Source organism: Myotis lucifugus, unplaced genomic scaffold, assembly GCF_000147115.1.
Source record: "Myotis lucifugus unplaced genomic scaffold, Myoluc2.0 scaffold_256, whole genome shotgun sequence".
Lineage (NCBI taxonomy): Eukaryota > Metazoa > Chordata > Mammalia > Chiroptera > Vespertilionidae > Myotis > Myotis lucifugus.
Genome location: NW_005871304.1, coordinates 1,145,218 through 1,161,948, shown reverse-complemented (window position 1 = coordinate 1,161,948; position 16,731 = coordinate 1,145,218). Strand labels below are relative to the sequence as shown.

General features: G+C 40.3%; 1 protein-coding gene across 1 annotated transcript; it reads right to left on the bottom strand.

Moving 5' to 3' along the window:
• Nucleotides 1–9,094: 9,094 nt before the first annotated feature.
• LOC102420165 (disintegrin and metalloproteinase domain-containing protein 1a-like) lies at nt 9,095–11,473 on the bottom strand. The gene has a single exon (XM_006099056.1). The coding sequence runs from the start codon at nt 11,471–11,473 to the stop codon at nt 9,095–9,097; it is 2,379 nt and encodes a 792-aa protein (XP_006099118.1).
• Between the last annotated feature and the right edge of the window lie 5,258 nt (nt 11,474–16,731).

Sequence of the window (16,731 nt, the reverse complement as noted above, 5' to 3'; positions counted from 1 at the left end):
CCTATCTCTATATTCAAAAGCCTAAGCGACCATTATGACCAGTCGACCACTTGACCGGTTGCTATGATGCACACTGACCACCAGGGGGCAGAGGCTCAATGCAGGAGCTGCCTCTTGGTGGTTAGAGTGCTCCCACAGCCAACTTCCCACGACTGGCCAACTTCCCATGGTCGCTCCCCCTGGCCGGCCAGCACCAATTGGCCTGATCACAGGCCAGGCCGAAGAACCCCACCCGTGCACTAATTCATGCACTGGGCCTCTAGTCAATAATAAACTTAAATGCAAATGGATTAAATGCACCAATCAAAAGACATAGGGTAGCTGAATGGATAAGAAAACATGACCCATATATATGCTGTCTATAAGAGACCCACTTTAGAACAAAGGACTCAGACTAAAAATGAAGGAATGGGAAAAAAATTTTCAAACAAGTGGAAATGAAACACAAAAGCAGGGACAGCAACACTTATCTCTGACAAAATAGACATCAAAGTGAAGGCCATAACGAGATAAAGAAGGCCACTTCATAATACTACAGGGATTAATGCAAGAGGCTATAACTCTGGTAAACATATATGCACCCAATACAGGAGCATCTAATTATATTAGAAAACTTCTGGAGGATATCAAGGGAGAGATTGACAGCAATACAATCAGAGTAGAGGATTTAATACCCCACTGACGTCACTGGATAAACCTTCTAGACAAAAAATCAACAATGAAACAGCAATCCTAAATGACACCCTAGAACAGATGGAACTAAATGACATCTTCAGAATATTCCACCCCAAAGCTATGGAATATACATTCTTCTCAAGTGCACATGGGACATTTTCAAAGATAGACCACATGTTAGGACACAAGCCAAGTCTCTACAATTTCAAGAAGATTGAAATCATATCAAGCATCTTCTCAGACCATAATGGCATGAAATTAGAAATCAGCTAAAATAAAAACGGTCAAATATAGGGAGGTTAAGTAGCATGCTATTAAACAATGAATGGGTTACCAAAGAGATCAAAGAAGAAATTAAAAACATCTGGAAACAAATGAAAATAAGCACACAACAATCCAAAACCTACAGGACACAGTGAAAGCAGTCCCGAGAGGGAAGTTAATAGCACTACAGGCCTACCTCAAAAAACAAGAAAAACTGGTAGTAAGTTATCTAACATTACAACTTAAATAATTAGAAAGAGAATGATAAGAAAAACCCAGAACAGGCAGAAGGAAGGAAATAAGATCAGAGCAGAAATAAATGACATAGAGAACAAAAAGACAATACATAAGATCAGTAAAACCAAGAGCTGGTTCTTCAAAAGCATAAATAAGATTGATGGACCTCTAGCCAGGCTCACCAGGAAATAAAAAGAGAGGACCCAAATAAACAAAATCAGAAACAAAGGAGGTGAAGTAACAATGGACCCCATAGAAATACAAAGGATTGTAATAAAATACTATGAATGACTTTATTCCAACAAATGGGACAATCTGGAGGAAATGGACATATTCCTAGAAAAATACAACCTTCCAAAACTCAATCAGGAAGAATCAGAAAACCTACATAGGCTGATAACTACTGATGAAATTGAAGTAGTAATAAAAAAAAAACTCCCAACAAACAAAAGCCCTGGTCCAGATGGATTCACAGGGCAGTTTTACCAAATATTCAAAGAAGAACTAACATATCTACTCCTAAAACTATTCCAAAATAATTCAAGAGGAAGGAACTCTTTCTATAAGGCCACTATCATCGTAATTCCAAAACCAGATAAAGACATGACAAAGAAAGGGAACTACAGGCCAATATCCCTGATGAACATAGATGCTAAAATCCTCAACAAAATTTTAGCAAACTGGATCCAGCAATACATTAAAAAGATCATACATCATGACAAAATGGGATTTATTCCAGGGATGCAAGGCTGATACAATATTCACAAATCAATAAATGTGATACAGCACATAAACAGATTGCAAGACAAAAATCACATAATCATATCAATTGACGCAGAAAAAGCATTTGAAAAAATTCAACATCGTTTTTAATAAAAACTCTCAGCAAAGTGGGAATAGGGGGAACATACCTAAACATAATAAAGGCCATATATGACAAACCTACAGCCAACATCATACTCAATGGGCAAAAACTAAAACCATTTCACCTAGAATAGGAACAAGACAGGAATGCCCTTTTTCACCACTCTTGTTCACCATAGTTCTAGAAATCCTGGCCATAGCAATCAGACAACAAGAAGAAATAAAAGGTATCTGAATTGGAAAGGAGGAAGTAAAACTCTCATTATTCACAGATGACATGATATTGTACGTAAAAAACACTAAAGACTCCTTAAAAAAACTACTAAATTTAATAAATGAATTTGGAAACATAGCATGATACAAAATTAACACCCAAAATCCATACATTTTTATACACCAATAGTGAACTCTCAGGAAGAGAAACTTAAAAACAACCCTATTTGCCATTGCAACAAAAAAATTAAAATACTTAGGAATAAACTTAACCAAGGTTGTAAAAGACCTGTCCTTGGAAACCTAAAGGACATTGAAAAAAGATAGAGGAAAATATAAACAAGTGGAAGAATATACCATGTCCATAGATTGGTAGAATCAACATCATTAAAATGTCCATGCTACCCAAAGCAATTTATAGATTCAATTTAATCCCTATTAAAATACCAATGGCATATTTCACAGACCTAGAACAAATACTCCAAAAATTGATTTGAAACCAAAAAAGACCCCGAACAGATGCAGCAATCTTGAGAAAGAAGAACAAGGTTGGAGGAATCAAAATACCAGATATCAAGTTATACTACAAAGCCACAGTACTCAAAACAGCCTGGTACTGGCACAAGAACAGGCATATTGAACAGAACGGAGAACACAGAAATCAACCCAAGCCACTATACCCAATAAATATTTGATAAAGGAGGCAAGAGCATACATTAGAGCAGAGACGGTCTCTTTAATAAATGGTTTTGGGAAAATTGGACAGATACATGCAAAAAAATGAAACTAGACCACCAAATTACACCATACACAAGAATAAACTCAAAATGGATAAAAGACGTAAATGTAAGACGTGAAACCATAAAAGTCCTAGAAGAAACCATAGACACCAAAATTTCAGACATATCTCATAGCAATATGTTTACTGATACATCTCCTAGAACAGTGGTCGGCAAACTGCAGCTCACGAGCCACATGCGACTCTTTGGCCCCTTGAGTGTGGCTCTTCCACAAAATACCATATGCGGGCGCGCATGTACAGTGTGATTAAAACTTCGTGGCCCATGCGCAGAAGTCGGTCTTTTGTGGAAGAGCCACACTCAAGGGGCCAAAGAACCGCATGTGCTCATGAGCTGCAGGTTTGCCGACCACTGTCCTAGAACAATGGAAATTTAGGAGAAAATGAACAAATGGGACTACATGAAAATAAAAAGCTTCTGCACAGCAGAAAAAACCACCATCAAAATAACAAGAGACCCTACTACATGGGAGAACATATTTGCCAACGATACATCTGATAAGGGGTTAATCTCCAAAATATATAGGAAACTCGTACAATTTAACAAAAGGAAGACACAATCCAATTAAAAAATGGACGAAGGGCCCTAACCGGTTTGGCTCAGTGGATGGAGCGTTGGCCTTTGGACTGAAAGGTCCCAGGTTCGATTCCAGACAAGGGCATGTACCTTGGTTGCGGGCACATCCCCAGTAGGAGGTGTGCAGGAAGCAGCTGATCAGTTTCTTTCTCATCGATGTTTCTAACTCTCTATCCTCTCTGTAAAAAATCAATAAAATATATTAAAATGTTTAAATAAGGGGACTCTTTCCCCTCCCCACGTGGGAGTCTATATGTTTTCAATAAATCTCCACCTTTGCTATACCAAAAAAAATTAAAAATTGAATGTTTAAATAATAGTAGTAACTAATATTTGAGCTATGCATTACAATGTTTTTTTTTTAAAAAAAAAATGGACAAAGGACCTAAATAGACACTTCTCTAAAGTGGTCATACAGAAAGCCAAGAGACATATGAAAAAATGCTCAAAGTTATTAATCATCCGAGAGATGCAAATCAAAACGGTGATGAGATATCACCTCACACCTGTCAGAGTGGCTATCATCAACAAATCAACCAATGACAAGTGTTGGCAAGGTTGTAGAGAAAAGGGAACCCTGCTACACTGCTGGTGGGAATGCAGACTGGTGCAGCCACTATGGAAAACAGTATGGAGTTTCCTCAAGAAATTGAAAATGGAACTCCCATTTGACCCAGTCATCCCACTTCTAGGAATATATCCTAAGAAACCTGACACACATCAGAAAGAATATATGCACCCTTATGTTCATAGCAGTGCAATTTTGCAATAGCTAAGACTTGGAAACAGCCTAAGTGCCCATCAGCAGATGAGTGGATAAAAAACTATGGTACATTTACACAATGGAATACTACTCAGCAATAAAAAAGAAAGAACTCTTACCATTTGCAACAGCATGGATGGATCTGGAGAGTATTATGCTGAACGAAATAAGCAAGTCAGAGAAAAGTACCACATGATCTCACTTATTGTGGAATTTATGAACCAAATTAACTGATGATCAAAAATAGACCCAGAGCCATAGAAACATGAACAGACTGTTGAACCTCAGAGGGAAGGCAGGGGAGGGTGGGTGGGAAGAGATCAACCAATGAACTTGTATGCATATATGCGTAACCTATAGATACAGGCAATGGGGTGATGAGGGTCTGGGATGGGGGGAGGATGGGAGAGGATTGGAAGAGGTTAATAGGGGAAAAAGGAGGACCTATGTAAACAATAAAGATTAAAAGAAAAAAGTCAATATTTTTTATTGAATAATTCTTAAAATAAATATTTTATAGGAAAAAAATTTATCGTCGCTGAACAACGTATGATTATTAACGTAACATTATTTTATACCAATCATCGCATTTGATTTTAGATCTTCTCAGCATTTATTTGACCACACACTTTATGCCTGGTACTGCACTAGAAACGGCACACATGTTATCTAATTTTATCTCTCATCCACTCTATGAGAGCATCCTTTGTGCGGCCATCTTACTAAAAAGAAAACCCAGACCCAGAAAGTGAAATTCCATGTGTAAGACCAATCAGCCAGAAAGTAACACCTGGGATTAAGGGAGATGAATATGAAAGCCATGTCAATCGGAAGAAAGCTGACTTACTTCTTTTAAACCGGTTTTTTTTTTCTCTCTCAGGAAATTCTTCCTGGTTGGATCTAGTAGGCTGGAAAAATACAAGACTCAAAGCATATACAGCACTCATTCGCTTAGCATCCAAGGAAAAGAAAAGGGCTCTCACAGTGCTTAGGAGAGAGAAATACTCTTATTTTCTCTTAGGCCTGAGTTGTTTTGTAAAATGTTTTAATATATTTATAGTGCTTATAAAAACACCTAAAATGACAACAGAGAGGAATAAAAATAGGATCTCTTCTGGAAAATTTTATGAATAAACCACAGGTTCTTATTTTAGGTGCCTTATATAAAATTTGAATACTTTAGTGTAGACTCTCAATAGTTGGAAGGTATCAGTACATCAACAGCTTGATGTACTGATATCATTTTGTTGCAATTTTCCTATAAAGAGATTCTTGTCTGTGAGCTTTTATTAAATCAAGACATATCAGTAACCTGAAAGCTGAGATCCATCATAATTTTTAAAAGCAAAGAATTAGTAGCCTTTGCTTTGTTTGGCATATTTATGTGATTTTCTTTAGTTCTACAGTGACCTAATTTATCCCAGAACTATGAAGGATGGCTTTGAGTGCATAAGTGGTCAGTGGAGGGCACCAGAAGAGCCTTTTCTCCTGTTCCCTGGCACTGATATTCTGTCTTTTTTTTTCATTTCTATTTTTCCTGTGAATTGTCTGCACTACCACCCAGCTCATGATTATTAGGTGACAGAATGCATTACTAGAAAAATGTTGTGGTTTCAGAGTTTATTCCTTTTATCTCCTACAAGATTTCTTTCCATTTCTCCACTAATGCATGAGTACCTCAGAATTTGGTATTCTGAGAACATGTTCCATGAATGAACAAACATATTTCTCACTCTCACTGTACCAATTAGAAATCTCACTCAACGCAACAATGCTTACATATCCCTGTTCTGTAGAAAACAACTGTTTGATGGTCTGTTTCAGACTAGTTTCCCCATAGGTTTTCTTCATGAGTATCCTCAAAGAGAACTCATGCTTCATTCAGTAGAGTAGAGGATGCTGTGTTGGATCAATTTCAAGATCCTCACTGGAGCTGTGAGAGCTGAACTAAATGAGCATATGGAAGAGCAAGGTCATTCAGTGGAAACAAGACTATGATGAAGAGCCCAGAGTCCAAAGTGGCCATGATGTATAATGAGCACAGAGATTCTTCCTGTTAGACATACTGATATGAGGAAATGCTTATTTTCAAAAGTCATAGGAGACAATGGTTGAAATGGACAGGACCACCCAATTGTCATAGGACATTAATGCCACAACAAGTTTACCTTGTCTACTCTAGATAACGGGGGAAGCAATGGAAGTTCCTAAACTCCAGTCTGTGGGGACAAAATCAGTGTTTGGGGTATGTTAGTAAGGATGTGACAGAGCCTATTTGGATTACAGCAATGAAATAGTCATGAGGTTGCAAACACTTGGTCAGTCATGATTCTGCCTCTGATGTTCTCTTCTTACATAAATTTAAACATGTTTTCTAACCATGAGAAGACACATCTTGGCGGTGTCAGTTACAAATTGATTTAAGAACTCCATATCCTCATTTATTTCACTCTAGCACAGCGGTTCTCAACCTGTGGGTCGCGACCCCTTTGGGGGTTGAATGACCCTTTCATAGGGGTCCCCTAAGACCATCGGAAAAATACATATATAATTACATATTGTTTTTGTGATTAATCATTATGCTTTAATTATGTTCAATTTGTAACAATGAAATTGGGGGTCACCAATGAGGAACTGTATTAAAAGGTTGCGGCATTAGGAAGGTTGAGAACAACTGCTCTAGCACAACCTCATGTAGGACTTCCATAATTAATTAAATAACAAAAGTGGTATTGTATCTTTCTTAGAAATTCTTCCATAGTTCAAAAAAATGTAAATCTTAATGTCCAGAGTGGAATAGTGTTAATGTTAAAGAGTCAGCATATTGCAAACCTTCTGTGCGGTAGTATGATCTTGCTTTTGACAAAACACGTCAGTGAGAAATTTGCCCAATGGAATACCAAAATTCTATTCTGAAATTAAGTTTGTAAACATGACAAGTTAAAAAATGTAAAATTTTTTATAAAAAAAATTTGTAACCTTTTAATGTAAAACTTTAGCAAAATTGCATCCTATTCTAAAGTTGGCTCTGGTTAAATCCTTCCCTTGGTCAGCATTTACTGAGCACTTACGATCAGCAGGGCCCTCAGAGCTGAACAAGATACAAACTTGCCTCTCCGTGATGTCAGAATGGAATGGGGAAAGAACACTTTCACCAATAATGACTACACAGTGTGATGGGTTCATAATAGAGAGCAGCATCCATTTCTAAGGCTTTTGTTCCATTAGAGTCAATGAGGGAAAAGCCATGTTCTGGACAAGTCAGTTGTCTTGGTTACTTTTTTTCTTTTATTTTTTTAAAAATATATTTAATTGATTTTTTACAGAGAGGAAGGGAGAGGGATAGAGAGTTAGAAACATCGATGAGAGAGAAACATCGATTAGCTGCCTCCTGCTCACCCCCTACTGGGGATGTGCCCGCAACCAAGGTACATACCCTTGACAGGAATCAAACCTGGGACCCTTCAGTCCTCAGGCCAATGCTCTAGCCACTGAGCCAAACCGGTCAGGGAGTCACTTTTTTTTTTCTTCTTCTTCTTCTTCTTCTTCTTCTTCCTTCTTCCTTCTTCCTTCTTCCTTCTTCCTTCTTCCTTCTTCCTTCTTCCTTCTTCCTTCTTCCTCCTTCTTCCTTCTTCCTTCTTCTTCCTTCTTCCTTCTTCCTTCTTCTCTCTCTTCTTTTTTTTTTCTGAAGGTAAAGCTCATGAGGCAGCTGGGATGGGATGCAGGTTCCACCTTTTACTAGCTCTAGAGCAAAACTCTTGTCTTTGTTTCCTCATGTGTAAGAAGATGGTCTAAAAGTGAATGGGAGGGTTAAGTTAAGAAAATGAACATACTAGTAAAGTTTTTAGAATAGCGTCTTGCACAGAATTGATAATGTTATTATTTTACAAGCTTTGTGTTCTCCCACAGACAATTAACAACCCTCCAATGCTTTGTACCTTTGGGTTGTATGGAATAATATAATAACTTAATAATGGAAATAAGAAATAAATATAAGATGTAAAGAAGAAAAAAACAGAAAAAAGGAAAAATGAATACTTCCAACTAGACTTAGCACTGGACAAGCTTGCCTCTTGCCTAAGTTGCTTACTCTCTCGCATGTACTTAGACACAGGGTGATCACACCACCCTGGATCAGATAGAGCCCTTCCAGAGAGTCCCAAATCTAAGGTTTATAGGCCACAGAAAGCCTAAATGATGCCTTATGTGAACACTGTTGTTTACATTTTAATTTAAAATCTATTTATTTTATGAGTATACTTCTCCAGTTCAAATAGAACAACAAATCAAACAACCTCCCTAATATAATGTGAAGTTGTGATTGGGATGAAAAACCTGGCACAGATATATATGTCAAACAAAGAGGATGGAAGGTAGCATTCTCTGAAAAACTGGCAACTCAAAAATTGGCTATACTAAGACAATACATTGATAGGAATTATTCATAAGAAAAGTTTATTTAAATGGTTTCATAAAATGTGAAAATGTAAAATGTTTTCTAAGTGCTTTTTCATATGCACATATAATTAATTACTAAAAGACAGAAGGATAAAATTCCTCCCCCGACATTAGTATATTTTTATAGTCTTTAGAGTCCCAATCAGAGCCACTGCCACTCTCAAATTTGTTTCAGATTTGTTCTACTGAGTCCTCTTCTGACCAAGTGTATGAACTGTTTGTTATAGAAGACTTGTCCCTATCACTACTCATTCTCTGTCTTTGGGGTTTGCTCTCCTATTACTTTCTCCTCTTCTTGTGCAACTGCTTCTTCACTTTCTTCTGGGGCCTCTTGTGAACACTGTGAAAAATCATTTCTAGCCCCAAGACTGGCACCTATAATTAGACATAAAAATATTGCTAAAAGAAACAAGGGGAATACGTACACTAACTGTCCTATGGTTTTGCTTTCATCTCTATTCTCTCCTCTGCCAAAACTACCATGATCAACACTATGACTTTTCCTTTCATCCTCACTTAGATTTTCATCCTCTATTTTGCCAGGAGAACCACTGTCCACACTCCCCCCATTTCCTGGAGTTCTGCAGTCGGGGGGTGCATAGCCAGCCTCACAGTGGCAGTGCCTTACATTGTTACAGACTCCTCTCCCATTGCACATTTCTGCTGGTCTGCAGTCATAGTTGAGCACAGCATGATCAGTGCAGGAGTAATTCATGCAGACTTTGTTTGGGGCACAAGCAGTGCCAGAGTGCACATCTCCCTCATCAGGGATATCAGTAATGTTATAGACATCCAAGCTCCAGCAGAAGTCACCTTCATAAGGAATCTGGATGAGTGTGTGATGGGGTTTGATGGATGGGACCCGTCTAATATTTGTACATATAATTTTCCCACAAAATACATTAACATCAAAACACTTAACATATCTTGACATTGCCGAGGTGGGATGGCCACAGTTTCCAAACCGGTCCCCTTTGCTGTTCATTGAAATGTAACAGTTTTCTGGGGCTGACCGTGCAGTGTCCCCATACATAGCCATGCATTGATTATCAGGGTTCCTACACAGACCCCCAACACAGTAGTGCAGTCTACCGCACGACGTCCCATCTTGCTTATAGGTGTCTGTGGGGCACTCTGCAGAGGTACCATCACAATACTCTGGGAGGTCACACTCTCCCAAAGCAGAACGGCACATGGATCCCTTATTCTTCAACCGGCAACCAAAACAGCAGAGTCCATCACTACATTCTGCACTCCCCTTCAGGCTACATGTTTGGTCACAGCACGGGTCAGTGTAACAGGCAGAACCACAGTCACACTGCTCCTCACCCTCCACCACACCATTTCCACAGTAGGAAGCCCTCCGCCAGCGGCCTTTGTGCCGCTGAGGGTTGTTAAATAGGCAGGCCCCTCTGTGTTCCTGGAGGAACTGGTAGAAGTCGTCAGAGCTACAGTTGCTGAAGCCACTTTCTTTAGTGATATTGTCTCGCATGAGGCAGAGGGGTTTGTCTTTACAAATGCAGGCTGAGTGGTCGTGCCGAATACCCAAGTTGTGCCCAAGCTCATGGACCATGAGCGCTGCAAACAGCAGGACATCTTCATGATGGAAGGATTCAACAGCTGCTGCAAAACCACTTGAACAGGCACCATTGAGAAATGCCTGTCCCATACCCTGTGCAGGATGCTGTCCGACAATCATGTGGGCAACATCATGCTTCACACGATGGAGGAGCTTCTCTTGTCTCCAGCTGTTGAAATTCCCGAGTGTAACTTGCAGGTCCACTGGGACCTGTATGAGGTCCCCCTCGGTCCAAATCTCCATTCCAGCCAGCACCACCTCTGTGTTTATTCCCCTAGTGAAGCTGTTGGCCAGGGCAATGATGTGCATCACTCTCTGGATCGTCTCATTGACGTTACTGCCCCACATTTGGAACCGCTGGTTGTTGACCACAACAAACATCTCCACATACTTGGTGAGTGACCACAAGTAGGACAGCTCCTGTAGACCGCCAGGCTTCCTGCTCCCTTGTTGTCGGCTGGTGGACACCACTGGGCTGTCTTTGGAAGTGACACTGCAGGAGACTGGTGCTTGATGGGCCATGGTGTACAACACATGTTCAAACTGTTTTGAAGAGTCCATGGGCTCAATGCCATAGGATTTCCCCTCCTTAATCAGGATGCCCCTGAGGCCTGAACAGGTGTTGACAGAAACAAAAGAACCCGGGAGTCCTTCTATGTAGCCTTCATAGTGACAGTCATGTGAGATGAAAGGCATTTCTTGTCCCAGGATGCCATTGTGGTAGCTGAAGACTGGAAAGTTCTTGATAAAATAGTCTGTCTTCACTTTCAGGTGAATCAGCTGTTTCTGGCCCTGCATAGATATCACATAAGATGCCTCTTCCCCTGGGTCTTGCCTTCCCTCAACTGTCAGAGCCTTGGGGATGACTATCTCATAGGATGAGTAATATGCTGATCCCAGGTTACTACAGAAGCTTGGCAGGAAACTCAGTACCAACACCAGCACAATCCCTAACCAGACACATGAAAATCCTGGCACCAGTACCAGCACCAAGCCCTTCATCTGGGCAGCCCAGTTCTGAAACATTCTGTTAGTCTCATACATAACCTCTTTGTTCTTCTGTAAGAAGGCAAGGAGACAGAGTCCCTACATGGCCCCAGTGAATCAGTGGGTGATGCAGGGCCTGTGTCCTTGAGCAGAAGCGCTCCTTGACATGCAGACCGTTAGGCACTGGGATTAGGTCCAGGTTTATGATGGCTGCATAAAGGATATGTCCTGCCTCCTGATAGCAACTGCCTACCTCTGACTGTGTCCTTTCTATTCTCTCTGATCTCTCTGTTATCCTCCAGATACTGTCTTTTCTGTGGCTTCCTTCCACAGCACTAGCTTCAGTGATCCTAGGCTACAGTCCTTTTTATATTTTTGTGATGTAATAAAAAAGAACTGCAGAATCTAAATTCCGAGCTTGTACCCTGAGAGAGGAAACCAAACCTCCAGGCCTTCTTCAACTGTGCCACACGGAACACCCCCACCCCCCAACTCACACACCACTCCTCCTGTGTCAGTTGCTTGGCCAACTCCTAATGTTCTAGACCAGGGGCTTGAAGATCATTGGTGGGCACACTCCATTGCCCATTTCCCCTCTTCTAAAACTTGCTCTGTAACACATGGGCGTCGTACTCAAGATGTTCTTAATCCCTCAATGAGGCTTTATGTTGTTATACACATCTCTTAGGCCAGACTGTTAGAAAGGGAGCAGGAAGCCTGGCTGTCTACAGGATCTGTCCTACTTGTGGTCACTCACCAAGTATGTGGAGATTTGTTGTGGTCAACAGCCAGCGGTTCCAAATGTGGGGCAGTAACATCAATGAGACGGTCCAGAGAGTGATGCACATCATTGCCCTGGCCTACACAGAGGGAATAAACACAGAGGTGGTGCTGGCTGGAATAGAGATTTGGAACAAGAGGGACTTCATAGAGGTCCCAGTGGACCTGCAAGTTACACTCGGGAATTTCAACAGCTGGATCCAATCTCATTATATGCAGTCATGTTTCTTCTTTATCAAACCATCACTCTCAGCCCACGTCACTCTCCAGTCACCATCTAAAATCTCTGTTTTATACATAATGACAATCTTTGGAAATATACATATATACATTCTGTTCCAGTGTGCACCACTAATTTTTTCGTTTCTGAAATTTAAATTGTATATCATAGCACAGTGAGAAAATGTGAATAAAACATAAATATATTTTTTCAGTAAATTATTTGAAAGAGAACAGTCACACACAAAAGGACATGTGTTATGATTTAAATTATATGAGGTTCCTCAAGTAGTCAAGTTCACAGACACAAAGTGAAGTGGAGGTTACAGGAGCTGGGAAAAGTGTAATAGGACTGGTTAATGGAGACTTTCAGTTTGAGATGATGAAAAAGTTCTGGAAGTGGATGTTGATGTTGGTTGCACAACAGTGTAAATGTACTTAATGCCACTGAACTGTACATTTAGAAATGGTAAAGAGGGTTAATTTTATGAATATTGGAGAGAGCAAGAGAGGAGAGAGAAAGCTGTAAGTACAACTCTGATCATATAATCAATAGTTTTAGCTCCATTGAAGTTACCCATGTGCCGTTGCCAATCACAAGTCCTCCTGCTTCAGAGGTAATCATGACTCTTTCTTTGATGGAATCTACTTTGTCACTTTTCTTTCTCAATTTGCTTCCTAAACATGCATCGCAGAATTCTGTAATTTTATTTTACTTGCCTTTTAATCACAGCTTCGTTGAGATATAATTCACATAGCGTAACATTTACCCTTTAAAGTATACACACCAGAGGTTTGTAGTATATTCAGAAATTTATGCCACTGTCACCAAATCAATTTTCTCACCCCCAAGCAAACTCCAGTATCTATTAGCAGTCACTCCCCATTCTCTCCTCCCTGTAGCTCATGGCTACCACTACTCTACTCTCTAGCTCAATGATTGTGTCTATTCTGGACACTTCATAGCAATGGAATCCTACATGTAGTAGTCTTCTGTGCTGGCAAATTTCACCTAGCATAATGTTTCCAAGGATTAGCCATGTGGAAAATTGCATCAAAACTTCCTTTCCTTTTGGCTCAATAATGTTCTTCTTGTGTGGATATACCATATTTTATTCTTAGATCCATCTGTTGATGAATGTTTTGGTTGTTTCTACTTTGAGGCTATTCTGAATAATACTGCTATAGACATTTGAGTACAAGTTTTTGCATGGACATATGTCTTCATTTCTACTGGGTAGATACTTAAGAGTGGAATTGTTTAGTCATGTGAGAGCTCTATATTTATCCTCTTGAGGAACTGACCAACTATTTCCAAAGAAGCTACACAATTTCACATTCCTGCCAGCAATGAGTGAGGATTCCAGTTTCTCCTTGTCATCACTGACATTTGTTATTGTCTACTTTTTTATTATAGCCATTCTAGTGGATGGCCATTCTAGTGGTTGTGAAGTGGTATCTCATTGTAGTTTTGATCTAAAATTCCTTAATAATTAACAATGTTACACACCCTTTTATATTCTTTTTAGCATTTATCTTCTTTGTAGAAATGTCTATTTACATCCTTTGCCCTTAGAAAACTGGTTGTCCTTTTCTTGTTGAGTTGTAAGACTCATTAATACTGGTTACTAGTTCCTAACAAACATGAATTGCAAATATTTTCTCTCATGCTGTGGGTTGTGCTTTCATTTTCTTGATGGTGTCTCTTACACTGGAGAAGTCTGCTCTCAGCTACTTATATAGTAAAACAATACAAAGGAAAATAGGCAAAAGGGCAGTTTACAGATATGGAAAAGGACTAGGGGTCTTCAAAGGGCTTAGTGACATGCAAGGGCTGGAGTTACATGGGGAAATAGCCCAAGGGAATGCCAGATGGGAAGTTAACAGGTAAGCAGGCTGGAGGTTTGCAAAGGCCAGCAGGTATGCAAAAAGGGCTGGGGATCTTCAAAGGGCTGGCTATTCTGGTTTCTGTAACAAATCTTTGCTAATCTTTCCATGATAATAGTGTTGTAATGTACCCCACGAATCACACAAGGATGCCTCAAGAAGTCGAATTAAGGAGTCACATTTATTGCAAATCTGGGAATACGAGGGGGCATTTTGCTCTCTCAAATCTCGTAGTAATTACCTAGCCCCAACACCAGATTTATATAGGCAAAAATCACAAAGGTATTGATTACATCTCAGGGTTTGGAATGAGAAACCTGGTTTGCAAAAAAGTTTACAGAAGCAGAAGCAGCGTGTTATCTAAATTATAGTTTTGGGTCTCCAGATCACTGAATTGACAGAAACACATTATCGAGAGCCCTGGTGTCTGGAATGAGGAACCTGGTTTGCAAAAAAGCAGTTTACAGAAGCAGAAGCAGTTTACTTAAGCATGTTATCTAAATTACAGTGTTTGGGTCTCGGATCACTGAGTCAACAGGGACACATTACCTGGAGCCCTCTGACCTTAGGATAATTGTGCTGGTCTTCCCAGGTAAAGGAAAATGTGCTTTCTAAGACCAGTATGACCACAACCAATGGGATATTCACGTTACAATCAATAGGGTATTTAATCGAATGGGACAATTTATATAATTCAGAAAATCAAAATAACCTTTCTATTGTTAAACAAAGCAAATAAGTACAGAAGCCAAACAGCAGGGTTAAACTATAGTTTCTACCTGAGATGATTGCTACTATACTTCAAAATAATGACAGAAGACAAGTCAGCAGGGTTAAAATATTAAATAGCAATTTCCACCCAAGCATGGTTGCCACCATGCTTCAATAGGGAGCTCCAAATAGGGAGAAAGGGCTGAAACGCCATGTCAGCTCCAGCCAGGGTAGAAGTCCTTCTTTAATCAGAATAAAACAATCATGGTTAACAGAGCATGATTAATATTTCTTATAATACTAGCTGGTTCCCCAACATTCTATTTTTGCCCCCATTTCATTTTCACTCTGTTCATAGTGGTTTTTGATGCACGATTTTTTTTTCATGGACTCCATGTTGTCTATTTTGTCTTTTGTTGCTTGTGCCTTTGGTGTCATATGTGAGAAATCTTTGCCAAATCTGAAATGAAATTTTTGGACTGGAACCGGATTCTTTGTCCACCAGAGTCGAAGAATGAATCCACAGACAGAGAGTGGTATAGCAAAGGTGGAGATTTATTGAAGAATTGTTATGCCCAGATTTCAGGTTCCCCAAGAAACCACACCAGGGAGCCAGCCGTGTCCAATGCAAAAGCATAAAAGTCTTTATTCAAGCCCGGGCTTGGCTCCCCTACCCTCCTTACTGATGCAGCAGCAAGTGGCAGAGAGAGAGAACTCTGTGTGGAGGGAGGTTTTATAGGGGGGTTGGAGTAAGGGGAGGAGAAAGGACTGTGGGCCCTGCGGATTGGCCAGGCACAAGTCGGTGTCTTGTTACACAGGATGTGGTCATATCTATGGTGCGCACTTCCCTTGATTGTCATTGGTTAGTTTAAAGAAGTCCTGGGTGTGGCTAGCAGAGGCTTGGGCTTCTGGGAAGAAGACTTGCCGAGCACATGGCTGCCCAAAAATGGAGGATCCAGGGTAAGATGGAGGGCGTAGCCCTTACCCTGGGGCAAGATGGAGGGCCTCGCTCTTTCAGAACAATTACAGACTCCCACCAGGGGAGAGAGAAAGAGTCCCACAGAGTGATCTCCCACGTGGGGAGGGGGAAAAGGGTCCCACTGAGTTCTTTTTCCCTATGGCTTATAAAGGCTGCAGATCCTGGTGCTTTGATATCCCCTCTGATTGGTCACTATTCCTTTAGACTGGTTACTATAATAACTCCTGAACTCAAAGGTCAAACACCACATAGGACATGTGATGCCCTCCTCCCCATTGTTCTTTTCTTTTTGGCTTTCTTCCTTCTTCTTTATTTTGTAAATATAGATGTATTTGGCTACTTCCAGCTCCCTTGTCTTATGTTAATGCAACTGTTACTGCTCCCTGCACCTGGCTTCTTTGTGTTATGGAGATGTACCTATTGCTGCTTCCTTGTCTTATGGAAATGTAACTGCACCTGGCTTCCTTGTTGAGAAAGAATGGGGGCTGTCTCAAAAGGGGAGAGCAGCAACCCGTGCAGAGGTGAGCACTCCTTTTGAGGGGAGAAATGGGAAGGAATGGGGGCTTCGGGTACTTAGTGCGCACTGATTGGTGGCTTAATGTATGGTCCATACAAGGTACCTTCTCCCAATCTGTAGCCCTGTGTTTTTCCATGGACCCCAATTTTAAAATTTTTCTAAGCCTGCCTATAGTCCCCTAAAATTTCTGTTTTAAATCCAATGCCGGAAACTTGTGCCTGT

Bases quoted from the DNA above. Each gene is read 5' to 3' on its own strand.
- LOC102420165 (XM_006099056.1), bottom strand. From the start codon at position 11,473: ATGTATGAGACTAACAGAATGTTTCAGAACTGGGCTGCCCAGATGAAG.